Source organism: Conger conger, chromosome 1, assembly GCF_963514075.1.
Source record: "Conger conger chromosome 1, fConCon1.1, whole genome shotgun sequence".
Classification (NCBI taxonomy): Eukaryota; Metazoa; Chordata; class Actinopteri; order Anguilliformes; family Congridae; genus Conger; species Conger conger.
In genome coordinates, this window is record NC_083760.1 from 1,626,892 (window position 1) to 1,647,196 (window position 20,305).

A 20,305-nucleotide genomic window follows, 5' to 3' on the forward strand; every position below is an offset into this window, starting at 1 on the left:
GTTCCATTATCATGCCGTTGCTGTTTTACGAAGTGTGCTCGCTGTTCATCGGATAACGCGTTTGGTTTGAGTGAGCACACAGAAGCAGTGGCGCTGTTCGCACGGTTTGTGTCTTTTCCTCTGCCGTAGTTCAGAGAAACTTCGAAACCAGTGCTTACGATTGGTGGAAATAGGTTTCGATTTACACGAATGTGCATGTTGCGCAAAGCTCAAATTATAAAAGTAACGAATGGTCGGCATCAATGAATAGTTTTATAGGTGGTTTTCAAACTGCCGTCATTGTAGCTTTTCTTTATTCCAGCCAAAAACCACGCGCCCCGTCACCGTGTATTGTATTTCCCACAACGACTCCCCTGCCTCGAGCTGCCGTTCAGTATCGCTTCTCGGCCTTTTGGCTAAGATCAAGTGTAGTATCTGTTCTTATCAGTTTAATATCTGATACGTCCCCTATCTGGGGACCATATATTAAATTGATTTTTGGAACAGGGAGATGGAATAGGGGCTTGCTCCGTCCACTCCACGCATCGACCTGGTATTGCAGTACATCCAGGAACGGTGCACTCCCCTCCCGGGGAAAAACATGGTTTGAAATAAGAATTGATCTCCAGAAATTGAGTTTTGCGGTACCCATATTATGCGGCCTTTTTGCATTAAAGTATAAACAATCTAGTAAAGTTCACGGCTTATTACCGGCACTGTTTGGTGCACCTGGTTCTACTAATTAGTAGCTCAGAGAGACCACTCCATTTTTGCTCAAACTTTGTGAAAATGTTTTTGTATATCCGATTAAAAGGACGACACGTGGAGGGCGAATAAAACTCCTAAGTAGGAAATAAAATACGGACAGTATTCCGGTTGATATTTAGCTGCATCGGGTTTATATTGCAGCAGTGATTGCCGTGCAGTCGAGTGTTAATGATACAAGCAATATGCCCAATAATGTATAGTCTCTCGGTATGATGAAGCTCAAATTATTCCAAATGAATATGAAACTGCCACAGTAAGATGTAACGTGGTCGTCCAGTGGACATTTCTGTCCACGGTGCATCTGTGGGCATGCACTCCTTAGTCTGCAAGTGTGCCGGCGAGTGCTGCTCCTACATGTGATGGGTGTTTTTACAGATATTTTGGGAATAATTTACTTTTAAATACCTTGTTTCGGACTAGAATTTATTTAGGGGTGTTCTAAAATCTTACCCGCGTTCATTACCATGCCGTTGCTGCTTTACAAAGTGTGTCAAGTGTATCAAGACCTATACACCAACAAGACCCCTCCGTTCTGCCACTTCGTGCCGTCTGGCGCCTCCTCCTCGCCACACCTGCACCTCACGGCTCACGACTGCTGTCTGTCCTGGTCCCACGGTGGTGGAATGACCTCCCGGTGGATGTCAGAGTCTCTGACCTTCTTCAAGCGCAGACTGTTCTTCGAATAACGCGTTTGGTTTGAGTGAGAACGCAGCGGCGCTATTTGTGCCTTTTCCTCTGCCGTAGTTCAGAGGAACTTCGAAACCAGTGGTTATGATTGGTGGAAATAGGATTCGATTTACACGAATGTGCATCTTGCGCAAAGATCAAATTATAAAAGTAACGAATGGTCGGCATCAATGAATAGTTTATTATAGGTGGTTTTCAAAGTGCCGTCATTGTAGCGTTTCTTTATTCTAGCCAAAAATTATGCATCCCGTCACCGTGTATTGTATTTCCCACAATGACTCCCCCGCCTCGAGCTGCCGTTCAGTATCGCTTCTCGGCCTTTTGGCTAAGATCAAGTGTAGTATCTGTTCTTATCAGTTTAATATCTGATACGTCCCCTATCTGGGGACCATATATTAAATTGATTTTTGGAACAGGGAGATGGAATAGGGGCTTGCTCCGTCCACTCCACGCATCGACCTGGTATTGCAGTACATCCAGGAACGGTGCACTTCCCTCCCGGGGAAAAATCTTGGTTTGAAAATAAGAATTGATCTTCAGAAATTATTAGTGAGTTTTGCGGTCCCATACTATGCGGCCTTTTTGCATTAAAGTATAAACAATCTAGTAAAGTTCACGGCTTATTACCGCCACTGTTTGAAAGTGCACCTGGTTCTACTCATTAGTAGCTCAGACAACTCAATTTTTGCTCAAACTTTGTGAAAATGTTTTTTATATATCCGATTCAAGGGACGGCACGTGGAGGGCGAATAAAACTCCTAAGTAGGAAATAAAATACGGACAGTATTCCGGTTGATATTTAGCTGCATCGGGTTTATATTGCAGCAGTGATTGCCGTGCAGTCGAGTGTTAATAATACAAGCAATATGCCCAATACTGTGTACTCTCTCGGTATGATGAAGCTCAAATTATTCCAAATGAATATGAAACTGCCACAGTAAGATGTAACGTGGTCGTCCAGTGGACATTTCTGTCCACGGTGCATCTGTGGGCATGCACTCCTTAGTCTGCAAGTGTGCCGGCGAGTGCTGCTCCTACATGTGATGGGTGTTTTTACAGATATTTTGGGAATCATTTACTTTTAAATACCGTGTTTGGTACTAGAATTTATTTAGGGGTGTTCTAAAATCTTACCCGCGTTCATTACCATGCCGTTGCTGCTTTACAAAGTGTGTTCGCTGTTCTTCGGATAACGCGTTTGGTTTGAGTGAGAACGCAGAAGCAGCGGCGCTGTTTGTGCCTTTTCCTCTGCCGTAGTTCAGAGGAACTTCGAAACCAGTGGTTACGATTGGTGGAAATAGGATTCGATTTACACGAATGTGCATCTTGTGCAAAGATCAAATTATGAAAAACTATTCATTGATGCCGACCATTCATAAATTATAGGTGGTTTTCGAAGTGCCATCATTGTAGCGTTTCTTTATTCCAGCCAAAAATTATGCATCCCGTCACCGTGTATTGTATTTCCCACAACGACTCCCCCGCCTCGAGCTGCCGTTCAGTATCGCTTCTCGGCCTTTTGGCTAAGATCAAGTGTAGTATCTGTTCTTATCAGTTTAATATCTGATACGTCCCCTATCTGGGGACCATATATTAAATTGATTTTTGGAACAGGGAGATGGAATAGGGGCTTGCTCCGTCCACTCCACGCATCGACCTGGTATTGCAGTACATCCAGGAACGGTGCACTCCCCTCCTGGGGAAAAAACTTGGTTTGAAAATAAGAATTGATCTCCAGAAATTTAGTGATTTTTGCAGTACCCATATTATGTGGCCCTTTTGTATTAAAGTATAAACCATCTAGTAAAGTTCATAGTTTATTATTACCACTACCTGTTGGTCATTTGGATGAGCGTCACAACCTAAAATGCTGAACTACAATTTGAAGACTATTCTTTTGGAGATATTGCCCCTCAAAATTGAACCCCAGTGAGCAAAAAGTACATTTTTAGCGCCAAATGTCTCCTAAATTAGAGGCCAGATACGACTTCTACATAACCCATTCTCAGGAGCATTTAGGGGTTAGGTGTCATGCTCAGGGACACTTTGACACAGCCAGGGCGGGATCGAACTGGCAACCCTCTGACTGCCAGACGCCTTACTGCCTTGATGACAGAAAAATGATTATAACCTGAATGGCTTTGATCAACTATTACCACAAGTCTTTAAACTCGACCACCTTCCACATGTGTACCTCCCATTGTATTGTAAGTTTATTTCAATTTCATGTAGTTGATTTTGTTGGTTTCAATTTATTTACAGATTAAAAACATTTTATTTTAAAAACACACTAACTCCATAATCATTTTAACATGGACACACTATTACTAAACAAACTAAGGGACGAAAACATCTTGTATACATTAACTAATGAAAACTGAACAAACTTAAGAAAAGGTGATTACAAATAAGAATCTAAGCTTGACAACTTCTAAATCAATACAAAATACCAAGGAACCCAAGGTGGATTAAGAAATCCCAAAGGGAAAATGGTAAAGAAAGTAAGTTTTGCTGTCCCGAGAGGCTTCTGTGTCCCTTGAGTGGGGGGTGGACTATGATGAATTCCTTCCAATGATCCACCCCCCACTTCTCTCTAGCCAGGTTTTTGTCTCCATGTCCACAGAAGCCCCTGGAGGTTTTGCATCCTCCTCCGGAGAGTGACCAGTGACGGATGTCTTTTGGTAGACCTTGATGTTCCTCGTCTCCCACAGGACCCGTTTCACGATGTTGATGATCCTCCACTGATGCTGGAGCTCATCGGACTTGCATCCCCCCGGTGGACCGTAGAGGAGGCCCTCAGCCGTCATGGGAGACAGGGGGACAAACAAGCCTCCTGACCCGCCTGGCCACGGAGCACTCCCAGAACAGGTGGTGTATGTGTTCTGAGTCAGTGCATACGTGTGGGCAGCGATCATGTCCTTGTCGAGAGACGCCTATGGGCAGTCATCCGGGCAAACGTCTTTCTGTTTGTGTCACATTTGCCCAGATGACTTGCAGGTCCCGGTCTGCCCCCCCCCTCGGGAGCGTAACAATTTGGCCAGATCTTAAATGAGCCATGATCATTTTGTAGCTCCACGAGGTTAGGCCAGCCCTGGGCAGACCCGTCCTGTAGGCAAAGTCCTTCAGGGCCTGATAGACATCATTTCATGTAGAACATTGAATTTTATTTGCTATGTTTCTAACCACTTCTGGATTCTGTTTAAATCTAGTTTAATCTAGTTATTCAATGAATGCATCCAGTATTGGGCTCAGGTTATGTTGATCGTTCATGTATAGGTTAAGTTTTCTCCATTTCATGGAGAGCCACAGGTTGTATATTTCTGTGCCACTCCAGGACCAGGAGTGAGGACCCAGAGCAATGTATAACAAAGTGCAAACTGCACACCCATAACCAGGGAAGTACAATTTCAACTGGTACCTGTACAACAAAGATAGGCTCTAGTCTATTACTAGTCCTTATTTGATCATTGGATCCTTGCCTACCACATGTAGGCATTTTTTTTGCAAAAGTTAAAACTATGTTTTAGTCCTGTTTTATGTCATGAATAAACTGACATATATAATTCACATGACTAGCGATTTAATGTTACTGCTGACAATGTAAACTAGCAATAAGCCATAGCACTGAGACTGGCAGTATCAACTGTTACTGATGTCTAACTGACTATCTATTTTAGCTAACGTTAATGGCATATGCGAGACGTTCGCACGTGTGACGCAATACCCGGTCCTGTAACTGATCCATTCTGCCTCCTGGAATTCCTTCGGTCTTCATTCCGGTCTGTAGTTTTCTGGCCTTTAGGAAGCCTCTTGGTAAAACCTTCTCTTCCTCAAAGAACGGCAAAATGGTGCTCGCCGTGCTGGCTGTCTCTCCATAGTTGGAAATTCTTGCACATTTAAAGTGTTCTTCTACATGGAGAGCCACACATCCACCCCCCCCTCCCCCCCTACTAGATTTGTTCTTCCTAATCTGTTGATAATCCTCCTGTCCACCTTCATCCCTAGGCCATGTCTCTGTAATCCCTACAATGTCATCGCCCCCACTATTAACTGCCTCAAGTTCCCAAAAATATTAAAAAAAATTTTTTATACTGATAGCATTTAAACACATTTTAGTCTGTTGCTTCTACACATCCTCTCCTGTTGCCTCACTCCCTGCTGCCCCAAGCCACCATTACTAGAATTTTCCCTTAAAGATTTCATTAGTGCTCTCACCATTATATGCAGCCTTTAGCCTTTTCTGTCTGGGCAGTCTGTGCCTCCCTAAATCCCCATTTTAAATAATCCTAAATGCAAAGGTTCCCCTCCGGTTCTGGTGCAGCCCATTACTCTTGTACAGCTCACCCCTGTCCCAAAAGGAGTCCCAACGCCCCATAAACCTGTACCCCTCTTTCCAACAAAGCCACGTGTTTGTAGCCACGTGTTAAACCTGTAAAAGTTCTGCTTCGCTCTGCGCATGGTACAGGTAGAATTCCACAAATTTGATCATGATCTTGTCTGGTTAGATCATTTTACAATTTTCATTTTAGTCATTTAGCAGACTTACGATTTACAAGTATGAACATGTATTAAACCAAACTTGGACTCCTTTGCACATTTCGCAAATTTAGGAAACTATCGATGTTCATTTCTGTTTCTACACGTCTTTCAGCGTCAATGGAAACAAGTGCATGAAGCCGCGTGCACGGGTTTGAGTGTCACGTGAGCAACGTTACTTCCCGGATTTGTCCGCTAGATGGCGGTGGAACTCTATCAAAAACATTTTGTATTTTATAGGAAATTGCCCTTTCACAATGCGCCCACATTTCACGTGTGGAACCTTTTTGGAAAGCATTTTATTATTTTTAGTTGCGTTTTGTTTGTATTGCGCTTTTGCCAAGGGCACAGTCAGACGCATTGTAGAGAAACTAAATTGTAAAAGAACGGATCTCCCTGATCCAAAAACGGCAAGTGGATGACGAATTAAACTCCCAAGTAGGAAATGCTATACGGACAGTATTCAGGATGATATTTAGCTGCATCCGGTCTGTATTTGTAGTTACGGTGCAATTTTGATAAATCAGACCCCCGCTCAAGCAAATTATTCCAAATGGATATGAAATTGCCACCTCGTCACATGTAACCTGGTGGTCCAGTGGACAGATCTGTTCACGATGCATGTCTCTACTTTAGGCTACGCGATTTACACGTACACAAGTGTATGCCGGCCCGTGCTGGACCTACATCTGATGCGTGTTTTTAACAGAAACTATTATTCAAATACGTTAAGCTCATGTTTGGGAGTAGAATTAACTGAGGCTTAAACTAAAATCTTCAACAACAAAAAAAATCAATTTCTGTGCAGTTGCTACATTACGATGCGTCTTCATAGGAAGTTGGAATACGCGTTTGAGGCACGCCGGAGCGTCTCGTCGCGGTTCGTGGATGTGCCATTTCCTCTTCCGTAGTTGAAAGAGAAACTAGAAATGAGTGGTTATGATTGGTGGACACATGATTTCATTTACATGAAGGTGCACCATGGAATCATTTCACAAAGATGAAAGTAAATATAAGTGTCAATCGGCGTCTATGAATACCTTACTGCGTTTATATGTGGGTTTCAACGTCCCGTTATTGTAGCGTTGCTTAAGTCAAGTGGAGAAAAAAAAAAAAAAAACACGCGCCCCGTCACCGTGTATTGTATTTCCCACAAAGACTCCCCCGCCTCGAGCTGCCGTTCAGTATCGCTTCTCGGCCTTTTGGCTAAGATCAAGTGTAGTATCTGTTCTTATCAGTTTAATATCTGATACGTCCCCTATCTGGGGACCATATATTAAATTGATTTTTGGAACAGGGAGATGGAATAGGGGCTTGCTCCGTCCACTCCACGCATCGACCTGGTATTGCAGTACATCCAGGAACGGTGCACTCCCCTCCTGGGGAAAAATCTTGGTTATAAAAAAGAATTTATATAGGATATGCTATGTATGTCTTAGCAGTGTAAAATCGCTAGTATCGACACCTGTTTGGTCATTTTAACGAGGGGAATAGAATAGTCTTCGTATAAATCGTCTGTCTTTCCACAGTAAATCGAAATGAAAATCTATTCTACAATTTGGTGTGATGTAATGATCCTGAAAGAATTCGCAGCATAGATGTAATGGAACGTGATCATTATAGACTCGTCCCCCCCCCCCCCTCCCATTTTTAGAGGACCAAAAGTAATTGGACCATTGGTTTCTCAGCTGTTTCTGAATAGTCCGGTGTATTCAATCGCTTCCTTAGTGCAGGCATATCTTGATTCCAGGCCTTTGATTGCCTTTGGATTCTGATATTGGAGTTTGTCACAAGGCCCAGAGTTCTGCCAATGACAGTCAAGCAAGCAGTTCGTTATTCATACGAAAGATTTCTTACTTAAAACACATGCCACAACGTGCACCTTTCAGTAGCAACCATAGCAACACCCTACGCTGTGTTTCTAGCAGCATAGCTGGCTGAGATTAGTTCCACATGTTGTGGCCTTGTGACGGCCCGACAAATGTACATTTGAAACCCGACTATAGACACAGGCAGAGGGTGAGTTAACATGTCAGTGAGCCTTTTTCAATGATAGGATGGGATTTGCAATGGTCTTGTAACAATGTTTTAACAATCTTACCTATGGTACCGTTTAATTATTTGAAAAATGTTCACCGTTTGAAGTTTCCTGAGTTTATTTGAAATGGATGTCAAGTGTTTCATTTTTGTAGATCATGTCCGTAATAACTGAATGTGTTTCAAAGGGAAGGAAACATTAACTGTAATGTAACCAATTAACCTTTTATTTCTTAAACTCCTTTTTTTCCTCCAGTTTCCTCTTCTGGCTGGGCGGGGAGTTGTGGCCTGTACCTGACTGCAGCTCTCTGTCCTCCAGGTACCTCAGGGCATGTTGGGAGAAATCTGTCCAATCAGGCCTCCAGTAAGAGGGGAAAACCCTGCCAACTGATCTGGGAACAGCGGGCGGGAACTGCTGTTTCCAGGTCTCACCACCAGAGGGAGCCTGGACCCAGGAGCCTCGAGTATCCAGGGAGCCAGTCGGGGGTGCAGTACCTTTCATGGCCTGTGGCGGCGACGTGGATCCTCGAGCCATCCAGCGGAGGCAGACGCACTTCGAGGCCTCCCAGAGCACCACTGCTGCCGAACGCTTTCCTGCCGGAAGCCAGAGGGGAGGGGGGAGGGGGAGGGGGAGGGGGAGGGGGAGGGGGGAGTACAAGAGCCGCCCGGAGAGAACGCCCGGACTGGGTCACTCTCCGGGCCAACACCAGGGGCCTCATTTATAAAACTGTGCGTAGGATTTGTCAAAAGGTTGCGTACGCATGAAACCCAGGACGTGTGTACGCACAAAAATGTTCTGATTTATAAAACGCCAGTTTTCCTTTATAAATCACAATCAACTCTAAATTTGGTGCACCTTTGCCAGCTTCATGTCCCGCCCACAGTAGGCAGTGAAACACCCCTAATGAATAGGCATTGCACGAAGACGACAATGGCAAATGCTGAAAAGGCCAAGAAAAGGGATTTCAGCCCTTTGATTGCCTCTGAAAAGCTACAGGTGTGGGAATTATCCTGATTGATTGTAAATGACGAACAGTTCTGCACAACGAATGTGGTGATGGCAACGATGACATGGACCTGGAGTGGGGGGGGGGGGCAGGTGGAGTGGGGGGGGGGGCTGGTCTGACTCGCCTGGAGTTCAGCCGGGCCTCGCCCCCCAGGGCCCCGGGCTTCACGCCCCAAACCCCGAACCCTCTGGGCCTGAACCCTAACCCTGACCCTCTGGACCTGAACCCCAACCCTGACCCTCTGGACCTGAACCCCAACCCTGACCCTCTGGACCTGAACCCCAACCCTGACCCTCTGGACCTGAACCCCAACCCTGACCCTCTGGACCTGAACCTGAACCCTGACCCTGACCCTCTGGACCTGAACCCCAACCCTGACCCTCTGGACCTGAACCCCAACCCTGACCCTCTGGACCTGAACCCCAACCCTGACCCTCTGGACCTCAGAGGAGAAGCTCAGGAGTTTCACAGAAAGCTGAAACTAGCTGTCTTTTTTGAGGGATCAGAAAACACAAACATAACACCCTTCATGGCCATATCCGTTTCAAGGCCCTAGTGTTGGCATTTCAGGCTGCTAAGGGGACTGCCCCACCTTACATACAATCCCTGATCACTCCCTACTCCCCAGCTAGACCACTCCGGTCTGCCAGCTCTGGTCGCCCTACGGTTCCCTCTCTACGTGCACCTGGTGGTCGAGCTACACGTTCACGCCTGTTTTCCGTTCTGGTTCCTCAGTGGTGGAATGACTTGCCTACCATTGTCAGAACGGCAGAATCCCTCCCCCTATTTTGACGCAGACTCAAAACCCACCTTTTCAAACTCTACCTTAGTCCTCCCTCCTGATTTCCCCTGCCCCTCCTTTCTGATATCCCTATCCTTGTCTAAAATGCACTTCTGATGACATTTCATGTGTATTTTGCTAGTTTCTGGATGTGATGCTCTGACTTATGGTAGAACCTATGCACTTGTAAGTCGCTTTGGATTAAAAGCGTCTGCCAAATGACTAAAATGTAAATGTAAATCGAACTGGGAACCCAGGGAGAGCCAAATCCCGGGTACAATCTCACAATTTATAAGACAACACCCTGATCAAGGCACTTAACCCCCAAATGCACAAAGATTAAAAACAACCTCAGCAGAGGAGAGAGCCAAGCACTACATCAGCTGGCAAACAATAAACAAATTGTCATCAAACCAGCTGACAAGGGCAGTGCCATAGTAATCATGGACAGAACACAGTACATCCAAGAAGCACACAGACAATTAAACACCACACACTACAAAAAATTAATTCGACCCATATATCTAGACACAGCACAAGAAATATATGACATTATACAGACACTATTAGAAAACAATTACATCACAAAAAAACAAAGTTTTTACCTAAGGGGGGAGGAAAATCCTAGACCAAGGGTTTTTTTACCTCCTCCCCAAAATACACAAACAGCCTCAGTCCTGGGGTGTACCATATGAGATCCCGGCAGGGAGACCTATTGTTTCAGACTGCAACAGCGAATCCTACAGGATCGCAGAATACATAGACCATTTCCTCACTCCACTGTCAACTAAACACAACAGCTACATAAAAGACACATACGACTTCATACGCATAGTTAAAAACACTAAAATAACACAGGACACCATTTTATTCACAATTGACATAGATAGTCTCTACACAAACATAAACGCTGCAGCAGGGCTAACAGCTGTAAAACTCTGGATGGAGAAATACCCGGACGACAGCCGCCCGGATACATCTCTCCTACTACTGTTAGAAATCAGCCTGACAAAAAATGATTTTGAATTCAATAAAGAATTCTTTTTACAAATCAGCGGCACAGCGATGGGTAAAAAATTTGCACCGGCCTACGCTAACTTTTACATGGCACACTAGGAGGAGACTGTTTCAAAAATGCCCCAAATTACCCACCAATTATTTTAGATACTTGGATGACATATGGGGAACATGGACACAGTTTAGAGGACTTCAAACACTTTATACAAATCCTCAACACACACCATAGAATGATAACAGTTAAATACATCACGCATAACCAACAAATAGATTTCTTGAACACTACCACATACAAGGGACCCTCTTTTTCCCAAACACACACTTTAGACACTAAAGTTTTCTTTAAAGATACTGACACACACACACTTTTACATAAAAACCGTCTCCACCCTAAACGCACTTTCAAGGGCCTGATCAAATCACAATTGCTCAGGTTCAACAGGATTTGCACACAGGTAATAGATTTCGAAGAGGCTACCCAGACCCTCTTCAATGCATTAAAACCAAGGGGGTATTCCAGATCTTTCCTTAGACAGGTCCGGAAAACTTTCTTAACCACCAGACAAGACGCGTGCAAAATCATCCCGCTAATCACCACCTACTCAGCATTGAGCCTAGCTGCAAACAGAAAAATTAAATTAAATCTAACCCGCACTCTACAGAACACAAACATTATCCAGGACTATAAAATTACCTCAGCATATAAAAGAAATAAAAATCTTGATCATCTGGTAAGCAGCAAACTACCAGAAATTAATACTTTACCTACACAGGGCCCAATATTCTACAAGCAAGCCACTACAGTCAGGAACACCACTACCAACACAACCTACATAATAAAACAAACACTAAGTAAAAACACTAAAAACTGCATATATGCCATTAAGTGCAAACAATGTGGTATAATATATGTAGGAGAGACAGGGAACACAATTAAATGTAGACTAGCACAACACATATAGAGACACACAGAGAGACAGACACACACCTGGTGGCTCATTTCCTTCACCATGGACTTGAGGCACTAGAAATATCGGGCCTTCAAACAAACAATAATTGGACACCGGAGGAGAGACGCAGGTTTGAGAAACACTGGATTTTCAAACTTAGCACTCTATTTCCAAGAGGACTAAATCAACGCACATAGAGCACCGACACAAGAGGGACCAAATTCTTCCTACTTAAAGGCTTCAGTACCCTGAATGGCCAGTGCAAACTTTTATTTCCCAAGAGGCCCTAATATGGGACAACTTGGGAAATAAAGATTTCTTATTTACCTAACCCTCTGGACCGGAACCCTAACCCTGACCCTCTGGACCTGAACCCTAACCCTGACCCTCTGGACCGGAACCCTAACCCTGACCCTCTGGACCGGAACCCTAACCCTGACCCTCTGGACCTGAACCCCAACCCTGACCCTCTGGACCTGAACCCTAACCCTGACCCTCTGGACCGGAACCCTAACCCTGACCCTCTGGACCGGAACCCTAACCCTGACCCTCTGGACCGGAACCATAACCCTGACCCTCTGGACCTGAACCCCAACCCTGACCCTCTGGACCTGAACCCTAACCCTGACCCTCTGGACCTGAACCCCAACCCTGACCCTCTGGACCTGAACTGCTTGGTCAAGCTCTTGGAGAGCTTCTGGAACCTCTATGGAGCGGGTAAAGACGGAATGCCCCCCCTTGTAATTTCTGTCGAGCACCTGTCTGACACGGAGTGTGAAGTGGTCACTGTGCTGCTCTATGATGAGACGGGTATGGTTGGGTATGGTTTGGTGTCTGAAGAGGCTGGAGTCCAGGCGGCCCAGAAGGCTGAGAAGGCCTCTGGTGCCTTCACTAGGTACTATGCCACTCTTCTTTTTCTGCAGTTTATTTTTTATTTTTTTAATCAATTGAATGTTTTAAATGTGTAAAGAACTGTCCAATAAAAGAGTCACATTTTCCAAAATAAGAAAATAACAAAATGAAGGATGTGACTACAGGAGCGACCCTGGGCCCTCTGCAGGTTTCAATCTCACCGTTTAAGAAAAACAATCGTTTTTCTTTTTTCCCCCTCTGTTAAACTAACGCCAAACATCTTCAAAAATCTCCAGCCCACACAGTGTGTCACACACACACACACACACAGTGTGTCTCTCACACACTCATACACACAGTGTGTCTCTCACACACACACACACACACACACAGTGTGTCTCTCACACACACACACACACACAGTGTGTCTCTCTCACACACACACACTGTCTCTCACACACACACACAGTGCGTCTCACACACACACACTGTCTGTCTCACACACACACACACACACACACACCGTGTGTCTCTCACACACACACACACACTCTGTCTCTCTCGCACACACACAGTGTCACACACACACACACACACCGTGTGTCTCTCACACACACACACACACACACACAGTCTGTCTCTCTCACACACACCCTCCCGGTCCCACTTTGAGCCCTGGGTACTTTCCTTCCTTTCCGTGACGCTGCTGCCTCAAACACTGTGAACCGCAGATGAGCCAGCGGGTTTCAGCTCACCCAATCACAGATGAAGTGTACATGCATTCAGCTCACCCAATCACAGAAGATGTGTACATACGTATGTCTTTGCAGGCAGTTTTTTCTGCAGCAACGTGAGCGAGCTAGTTTGCTAATCTTCCAGTGGTCACTGAGGAAAGTACCTTGGGCCCTTTCACCTCTCGGGGAAATGACATAATTTAGCCATGTGCCAAATCGAAGGGAGAGAAATGACACGCCTCAGAAATGAAGGTGACAAACAGGGTTGGGTTTTCCCCCAACACTGAATTGTATTTAATGCCTGGGTTACAGCACGCTCACCCTGATAAGTGTTCATGTTGACCGAAGACAAGAAATTATTTTCCACCAACTGTTGGGTTTTCCTTTGAAGTGGAAACGCATGTCTGTATCCCAACGCAGAACATTATTGGCAAATCTAAAATAACACACGGTACAACAGAAGGGTACTCAGCTTTCACGATTTACAACAGCTATTTATTCACAAACCACAGTATCTGCTCAAGGCATTTTAGGCAAAAACTCCGGGCGCCTGGGCAGCTGATCAATACATGAGTTCCCTCCTCTCTGGTTGAAGGTGAGATCTGCAGGTGTAGTGATTGGTTGCAGCGTAGCACAGCCTGTAGCAGCGTAGCACAGCCTGTAGCATAGTGGCTAACGCTAGCCGCACACGTCGTGTGTAGTACGGATAGCATCCAGTCTTTCATTGTCGTCACACTGCGAGGTAAAATCCAATGATCATATAATAAGAGCAGATTCCATCCTACAGTACAGGAGCTGCATCATCTGACATCCACGCGCTGAACTTGAGGACGATGGAACAAAGAGCTGAAGACTAATCGTGGCGTTTTTTTGCCTGGAAAAAGTGATTCTAAATGCCTGAATGACGTTGAGGTCAGTAGGCAGGTGGAGATGTTGAGGTAGGGGTTCAGGAGGGTGTACGGTTTAGATGATGCCGTTGGGCGAAGCCCTGATTGGCTGGCGGGCGTAGGGCAGCACAGGCAGGGGGGTGTAGAAGATGCTGGCCAGGCGAGCCATCCTCTGATTGCACAGTTTTGAGGGGGAGGGGCCAGGCTGGGGGGGGCGGGATCTGAAGGGGGTGTCACCATCGGGAACATCCTCCTCCCTGGCAGGAAGTGGGCGGAGTTTGGGGCCCTCCCCAGCAGGAAGTGGGCAGAGTTTGGGTTCCTCCCCGGCAGGAAGTGGGCGGAGTTTGGGGACCTCCCCGGCAGGAAGTGGGCGGAGTTTGGGGTGGAGGTAGGCGTAGTACAGGCCTTTGAGCAGCAGGCCCAGCAGGTATGCGGAGGGCAGGGCGATGACCACGCCCACAGCGTAGGCCTGCTGAAGCCCCGCCCCCCGCAGCCCCCACCACGCCCCCAGCAGGATCCCGCTGTCCGTCATCATGAGGCCGTGGTAGATCAGGCCCCGCCCCCGGCTCCGCCCCTCGGCCACGTTAAACCAGCTGAAGTACCAGATGGTCGCCACGGCGCCCCGATAGAGCCACTCCCCCCCCGCGCTGTCCATGAAGCTGGTGCGCTGAAGCCACGCCCACAGGAAGAGCGCCGGCCACAGGCACAGGAAGTGGGCGGGGGCGGGGCAGGGCAGGGCTGAGGCGAAGAGTGCCAGGGCAGCCAATCGCGGCGTGATGAGCAGCAGGTTCCACAGGAAGTACACCGCCGACGCGCCCCAGCGCTGCTGAGCCTTCTGGGGCAGGAACCGCCGCAGGGAGCGGTGATACATCACCACCGTCCACGCCACGGAGAACGAGGAGGCACACACACTCACACCTGTGAGAGAGGGAACACACACTCACACCTGTGAGAGAGAACACACACTCACACCTGTGAGAGAGAGAACACACACTCACACCTGTGAGAGAGAGAACACACACTCACACCTGTGAGAGAGAGAACACACACTCACACCTGTGAGAGAGAGAACACACACTCACACCTGTGAGAGAGAGAACACACACTCACACCTGTGAGAGAGAGAACACACACTCACACCTGTGAGAGAGAGAACACACACTCACACCTGTGAGAGAGAGAACACACACTCACACCTGTGAGAGAGAGAACACACACTCACACCTGTGAGAGAGAGAACACACACTCACACCTGTGAGAGAGGGAACACACACTCACACCTGTGAGAGAGAGAACACACACTCACACCTGTGAGAGAGAGAACACACACTCACACCTGTGAGAGAGAGAACACACACTCACACCTGTGAGAGAGAGAACACACACACCTGTGAGAGAGAGAACACACACACACACCTGTGAGAGAGAACACACACACACCTGTGAGAGAGAGAACACACACTCACACCTGTGAGAGAGAGAACACACACTCACACCTGTGAGAGAGGGAACACACACTCACACCTGTGAGAGAGAGAACACACACTCACACCTGTGAGAGAGAGAACACACACTCACACCTGTGAGAGAGAGAACACACACTCACACCTGTGAGAGAGAGAACACACACTCACACCTGTGAGAGAGAGAACACACACTCACACCTGTGAGAGAGAGAACACACACTCACACCTGTGAGAGAGAGAACACACACTCACACCTGTGAGAGAGAGAACACACACTCACACCTGTGAGAGAGGGAACACACACTCACACCTGTGAGAGAGAGAACACACACTCACACCTGTGAGAGAGAGAACACACACTCACACCTGTGAGAGAGAGAACACACACTCACACCTGTGAGAGAGAACACACTCACACCTGTGAGAGAGAGAACACACACTCACACCTGTGAGAGAGAGAACACACACTCACACCTGTGAGAGAGAGAACACACACTCACACCTGTGAGAGAGGGAACACACACTCACACCTGTGAGAGAGAGAACACACACTCACACCTGTGAGAGAGAGAACACACACTCACACCTGTGAGAGAGAGAACACACACTTACACCTGCAGCAGAGAGAGAACACACTCACACCTGCCACAAAGAGAGAGAAGTCACACCTGCAACAGGGAGAGAGAGAGCACACACTGAGTGTAAGCAGGCAGTGAGGTGGCAGGTATAGGTGAGCATGTGGTGGCAGGTGTAGGCGAGTAATGATATGGGCAGGTGTAGGTGCACAGTGTCATGTGCAGTGAGGTGGCAGGTACATGTGAGCGGGTACAGGTGAGCGGGTACATGTGAGCGGGTACAGGAGATCAGGTACAGGTGAGCGGGTACAGGAGATCAGGTACAGGTGAGCGGGTACAGGAGATCGGGTACAGGTGAGCGGGTACAGGAGATCAGGTACAGGTGAGCGGGTACAGGAGATCAGGTACAGGTGAGCGGGTACAGGTGAGCGGGTACAGGAGATCAGGTACAGGTGAGCGGGTACAGGTGAGCGGGTGAGCGGGTACAGGTGAGCGGGTACAGGTGAGCGGGTACAGGAGAGCGGGTACAGGAGATCGGGTACAGGTGAGCGGGTACAGGTGAGCGGGTACAGGAGAGCAGGTACAGGTGAGCGGGTACAGGTGAGCAGGTACAGGTGAGTGGTGAGCGGGCGGGACGCACTCTGCATGGTTCGGGCGTGGCCGGTTCGGAGGATGATGTAGAGCAGGAGGGTGAGCTGGGGCGCGCTCTCACAGAACGCCTCCAGGAGGCGGAGCATGCTGAGGTCATGGGTCACGTAGGCAGCGTAGGAGGCCTGCTCCCCCCACCACCACACGCCGAAGCCCTGCTCGATGGCCGACACGTGCCTGATACACACACACACACAGAGGAGCTAAAACCCTCTCATTTTGAACACCGGCATGGGACAGGAGTGCAACTGGGGTGTGACCCCACAACCTTCAGGCTCAGAGCTGAAAGGCCTAACCTGTTCCACTACCCTGCCAATACAGACTAAAACATAACCCCACTACCCTGCCCATACGGACTAAAACATAACCCCACTACCCTGCCCATACAGACTAAAACATAACCCCACTACCCTGCCCATACAGACTAAAACATAACCCCACTACCCTGCCCATACAGACTAAAACATAACCCCACTACCCTGCCCATACAGACTAAAACATAACCTCACTACCCTGCCCATACAGACTAAAACATAACCCCACTGTCCTGCCAATGAAGTCTAAATCATCAAAAATTCTAATGTGATTTACATGAGGACATTTACGTGGTTGGGTTTTGCCTTTGGATTAAACTGCTAAAAGAGAAATACTTAATGAATGAGCCCTCTTACCATCTGAAATTACACAGCAAGTGGGTACAACTTTTAAGAAATCCCATTCACACATACACAGGCCTACTTAACACAGTTAGTGTGCAAAGGCATTTATAGTTCAAAATGAGTTTAACCATCTCTGCTGTGTTTAGGGTAAAGTAGGTGTGTATTTGAGAAAGATTTGTATTCTTAATGGCTACACTCTTTAATATTGCATTTTGTATTGTATTTGTTTTAATATTTAATATTGACACCGTTTATAGCAGTTATGAAAAAGGTTGTTTTTATTATTTAATTTAACTTTATTATAAATCTAGCTGCTATTGTTGCCTCCAAAGTGCAGGGGCAAGTTGTTCTACTGGCAAACCTGCAGATTCGAAGTCAAATCGATCACCAGGTTTCTCTCCACTGGTTTAACATTAATACAAAGGAACAATATACAACAAATGTTTTTTAATTTTATTTTATGTTGACTAGTCTACGTTTAACGCTTTCCTACGCGTTTCACTGTAATGAACTGGAAAACGAATTTGGCCAGCAAATCCATAACATCTAGCATATCAATGTAGCTTGGCATTCCAATCTAGCTATTCAATCCTGCTTGCTCATGTTGGCAACCAAACTAACGGTACCTACCGGAGAAGAAATCCGAGCTGAAACCCGTGCAGCAGTTCCAGGCGCCCTCCGCCACCAAAAAGTAATCTCTCTGCAGATGTCTGCGATTTGAAATCTTCGAGTTCTTGATCGTATTTAAACCAGAACCAGCTAAACAAATGTACCACGGTTGACGACAGAACCATGAGCCCAATCACCAACCCGAACCAAGCGAAGTCGCCATGTAGGTAGAACTCAGCCGCGACCGACAGATCGGATCCCACGTCGAACAGGTAGGCGAAAACGCCGACAACCGCAAATACAAAATCTAGACATGTATATCTACAAAAACCGGGACAGTCCATTCTGAACTACATGCTTTCTGGCATCGCTGACTTTGTTCTGCCTGTAACATCAGCTAACAACTTCGAGTGTATTCATAGGAATCAGTTCCTAGCAGACGGAGCAAAGACCCGGTGATTGCTACATGATCTGAATGGGAAAATGTAGCCTGAGACGCGCAGAGGATGTTTGAGCGACAACTAATTAGCCTATCATGTTTACCCGTGGACTATACAGCTCACAACCGTGAATACAACGGTACCCACGACGTGTAAATACAGCCAATCAGATGCTTTTAAAGTTCTATAACTTAAAATAGTGGTTCCCAAACTCAAAAGTGGGCGCGGTGTGTATGCGGGTTTCCCCCAACTACAATCGAATAGTTAAAAAAAGATGTTTACTCAGTTAGGTGCTTTTAATGGGGATTATGATTATTTACCCTCTTAATCAACATTGTGCCAGAGATCTCTGCATTCCATGACGAATAAGCATTGCCACGTTCAGGTCGTGCTTATGGTGCAAAATGGCCCTTTTCAAGACAAGCCGTTTTCAGAACGTTTCCTTGTTATATACTGATAGAATAATGGGGAGAAACACTTAAATACATGGAGCACGAACTTGCTTTTGTTCAGAAAAACAGCTCATGGTATGTTGTTTATGATATTATTATTATTATTATTATTATTATTATTATTATTATTAATAATGTATGTATTGTAAGGAAGTGGCATCATTCATTTCATTACAGTACTGTGCAAAAGTCCTAGGCACCTGTCTAACATTCTGTACAGATAAGATTCTTCAAAAAAATAATTCAATGAAAGGTCCTAAATGAAAATATTCTACATTTTACATAACATTTTAGTAATTTGGCAGAATAGTTAAAAACTGAATCAAATCAGTATTTTTTGTGACCACCCTTTGGCATTAAAACTGCATCACTCTGAGATAGCCAACGCTGTCCTGCAGTTTTATAAGACAATCAGCAGGGAGGTGGTTCCAAGCATGTTGGAGAACTTGCCACAGTTCTTCTGCAGACTTTGGTTGACTCCTTGCTTCCGATCTCAGACAGCCTTGATCAAGTTTTTATCTAGAAAGTAGTCAATTGCTTACAGTAATATGTTACTTTTTTAAATTAAATACAAAGTATTTTGGAAAATTCATATTCTCAAATGTGTACTTTTATACTAACACACACACACACACAAAAATAAACATATACATAATAAAGTGCCTAAGACTTCTGCACAGTACTGTATGTCAAAGTGCTTACTACAGAACACCTAAGGGGTGCATGGGTTCCATTGTGCACATAACATAAACATGCACAGCTGACAAAATCCCACAAGTTATATATACATTTGCAACCATTGCAATAACCATATGGCACATAATAATAATAATAATAATAATAATAATAATAATAATAAAGTGGTATAATACATCATGAGTAAATAAAAAAAATGAACGTAATTACATTTCACATTACAGTGGTGTGAAAAAGTGTTTGCCCCCTTCCTGATTTTTTTTTTTTTTTTTTTTTTTGCATGTTTGTCACACTTAGATGTTTCAGATCAAACAAATTTCGATATTAGTCAAAGACAACAAGTAAACACAAAATGCAGTTTTTCAATGAAGGTTTTTATTATTAAAGGAGAAAAAAAAATCCAAACCTACATGGCCCTGTGTGAAAAAGTGATTGCCCCCCTGTAAAAACATAACTTACCTGTGGTTTATCAAACCTCTCAATTTCTCTAGCCACACCCAGGCCTGATTACTGCCACACCTGTTC

At 45.8% G+C, this 20,305-nt stretch overlaps 1 protein-coding gene and 4 non-coding genes across 5 annotated transcripts; 4 read left to right on the forward strand and 1 right to left on the reverse strand.

The window, feature by feature from the left end:
* The first annotated feature begins 375 nt into the window (after positions 1-375).
* LOC133110588 (U2 spliceosomal RNA) lies at positions 376-566 on the forward strand. The gene has a single exon (XR_009704869.1). It is a non-coding gene; the product is annotated as a U2 spliceosomal RNA (small nuclear RNA).
* Positions 567-1,739: 1,173 nt separating this feature from the next.
* On the forward strand, positions 1,740-1,930 carry LOC133110607 (U2 spliceosomal RNA). The gene has a single exon (XR_009704874.1). It is a non-coding gene; the product is annotated as a U2 spliceosomal RNA (small nuclear RNA).
* Positions 1,931-2,937: 1,007 nt separating this feature from the next.
* LOC133110595 (U2 spliceosomal RNA) lies at positions 2,938-3,128 on the forward strand. The gene has a single exon (XR_009704871.1). It is a non-coding gene; the product is annotated as a U2 spliceosomal RNA (small nuclear RNA).
* A 4,028-nt stretch (positions 3,129-7,156) lies between these two features.
* On the forward strand, positions 7,157-7,347 carry LOC133110603 (U2 spliceosomal RNA). The gene has a single exon (XR_009704873.1). It is a non-coding gene; the product is annotated as a U2 spliceosomal RNA (small nuclear RNA).
* A 6,329-nt stretch (positions 7,348-13,676) lies between these two features.
* Positions 13,677-18,719, reverse strand: LOC133118547 (XK-related protein 8-like). The gene is made up of 3 exons (XM_061228677.1): positions 18,214-18,719; positions 16,917-17,101; positions 13,677-15,153 (listed from the first exon to the last, which is right to left on the reverse strand). The coding sequence occupies exons 1-3, from the start codon at positions 18,534-18,536 to the stop codon at positions 14,312-14,314; spliced, it is 1,350 nt and encodes a 449-aa protein (XP_061084661.1). The 5' UTR covers positions 18,537-18,719; the 3' UTR covers positions 13,677-14,311.
* Positions 18,720-20,305: the final 1,586 nt, after the last annotated feature.